This window comes from Emiliania huxleyi, assembly GCF_000372725.1.
Source record: "Emiliania huxleyi CCMP1516 unplaced genomic scaffold EMIHUscaffold_25, whole genome shotgun sequence".
In the NCBI taxonomy this organism is placed as follows: Eukaryota; Haptophyta; order Isochrysidales; family Noelaerhabdaceae; genus Emiliania; species Emiliania huxleyi.
Genome location: NW_005200170.1, coordinates 915,145 through 917,371, shown reverse-complemented (window position 1 = coordinate 917,371; position 2,227 = coordinate 915,145). Strand labels below are relative to the sequence as shown.

General features: G+C 58.6%; 1 protein-coding gene across 1 annotated transcript in view; it reads right to left on the bottom strand.

Annotated features, from left to right (window-relative positions):
* Positions 1 to 1,638: 1,638 nt before the first annotated feature.
* EMIHUDRAFT_100788 (hypothetical protein) overlaps positions 1,639 to 2,227 on the bottom strand; it is a gene marked incomplete at both ends in the record, with an annotated part of 2,920 nt that continues 2,331 nt past the window's right edge. The window contains one exon of the mRNA XM_005778254.1: positions 1,639 to 1,741. Within this exon, the coding sequence (XP_005778311.1) occupies positions 1,639 to 1,741 (103 nt within the window). The remainder of the gene's footprint in view (positions 1,742 to 2,227) is intronic.

Here is a 2,227-nt window from a genome sequence, read left to right as displayed (position 1 = left end):
CACCAACCCCCCCCCAGACCCTCAGGGTGGCCCCAAAAGCTACCCACGACCCCCAGGTGATCCCTTTGCCAAACTGGAGCGGCCCCCGACCGAGCTGGGAGGCCCCAACGGCCGTCGCTGACCCTGTCAACAGTAGGTGTGTGTGGTTACTCCGGAGTAGTCCCTAAGCTCTCAGCCAATGGAAAAACATGAAGTTCGGCAATGCTGCTGGTGACGCAGTGCCCTTTCGGTCAACCCCCCGACCGCTTGTCGCGCCAATGCCCTGGCACGAGCATATTTGGGTTTGGAATGCACGGTGTTCCGGCTTGCTGTTCACCCAGCTGCGGGCAGTGCGGTGGCCGAGGGTGCGAGCTGCGAGCCGGAGGCGCGGAGCAATGCTGCGGCTGGTCAGGCGTGTCTTGCAACACCACGTTGCTGCCACCGTGTATACTCAGCGCGGCGTGGAAATCGACGCGCCAGGGCACGCGCAGAAAGGCTCTTCATCTCCAGTCTCGCGCAGCAGACGGCCAGCGCAAGCTTGTGCGCGCAACAGTATCAGGCAGGCCACGTGCGCCTCTCAGGCACCAGCCTCTCAACAATCGTGCGGAGTTACAGCAGCGCGCACTGGCAGCAGCTCGGACACAATGGTGGCTCCCACCGGGTGGCCCTCTGCACGGCTCCAGGTACGCGCAGTTCATTGACCGCTTCTGCATGTCTGGCTGGAAGAGGGATACGGTGGCGCCCTGCTGGCGGCGTCAGAGCTGTCCACCAGACTTTTTGGCAGCAATTCAGCAACGGCCAGCACCCATGAACGACACAGTCCCCTCTTGCTCACTCGAGCTGTCACGCCACGGTTGCTACAGCAAGATCAAGGGTCTTGTGGGCCGGACAAACGCAGCTGTGAACTATCTGTGCGGATACATGGTGCCACGCGATGGTTGTGCGTGTCTGCCCTGCTACACCGAGTGTCGCCGGTCTCAACTGTGCCCGAAGGACGCCCTGTCCGCCGTCGCACCGGCACTTCCAGCTGTGCCCCGCAAGGGCAAGTTTGCCTTCGTGCTTGTGCTGCGATTGATGGCAAATCACACGACAAACCCGCATGGAGCCCCGGCCACTGGAAGGCATACACGGATTGGCAAGATCCGTGGAGCACTTCGTGCAGTTGTCAGTCTGCAGCTCGTGAAATCACGCTTTCCGACTGTGCTGTTAGCAGATGGTCTCACAGATGCTGAGGCCACGTTGTTCATCACCAAGAATGTGACAGTGCTACCTCTCGGGCCGTTGCCAAAGGGGCTCACGCTGCCAAATGGAGGGTTGAAGAAAAAGGCGCTCACGTTCAGCAAACTGAGTGTTTGGGGTCTCACGCAATTCGACAAGGTGGTAGTGCTCGACGGGGACACCGTTGTCCGACGCAACGTTGATCATTTGTTGGCTATCCCGACCCCCGCTGCCGCAATGGACCCCAAGTGGGCCTCTGCGGGCGAATTTTTGCATGGTATGAAGCACATACAACGACCGTCGTTGCTGCCGTTCAACTCTGGGGTGATGGTCGTGAGGCCTGACGCGTTGGTGCATGCTCAGATGATCGAGCTCGCGGGCGAGCTATGGTCGTACGATTTGGGCGACCAAGGATTTCTTGCGGCGTTCTTTGCCAACAAATCAATCCCTGTTCATGAGCTCCCGCGGCGATATAACCTTGGCGATTGGTGCAAACAGGCTGATGAGATTGAGCAAGCCTTCATCTTCCACCTCTTTGCTGGGCCTGCAGCATAGGCAGATAGCTCGCGTCTGCTTTCTCTCGTGGTGTGCGCGCGCCTTCTACATCTCTTTGCTGTCACCCCACACACCCGTCCTGCTTGCGCAGTGTCACGAGCTGTGTCAAGCTACTGAGCTACTCGGTAGATAAGAGAGAAGTAGACCAGGGCAGGCTCCAGCGTCCAGGCTAGGTTCCAGGCTGTGTAGCCTGTACAAAACCTGCTTATAGCTCGTCGGTCGTTACCTGAAAGGGCTGCCGCCCAAGCTGTGGAACATATATTTTTTTGAAGGATCAAACATTTCGCACGTTCTGGCTCCACCCCCACCTTCCCACAGCTCGGGTCATGGCCACATGGGTCCCCGCCCCAGTAGCACAGTGGCTAGTTCCATTTCACTGTGGCACAGCTCGCGTTTCAAAACCTTGATTTTGACCATTGCGCGAAAAAGGTACATCTCGGTGCCTTCCAGAGGCAGCTGTAAGCGTTCTCGTCTA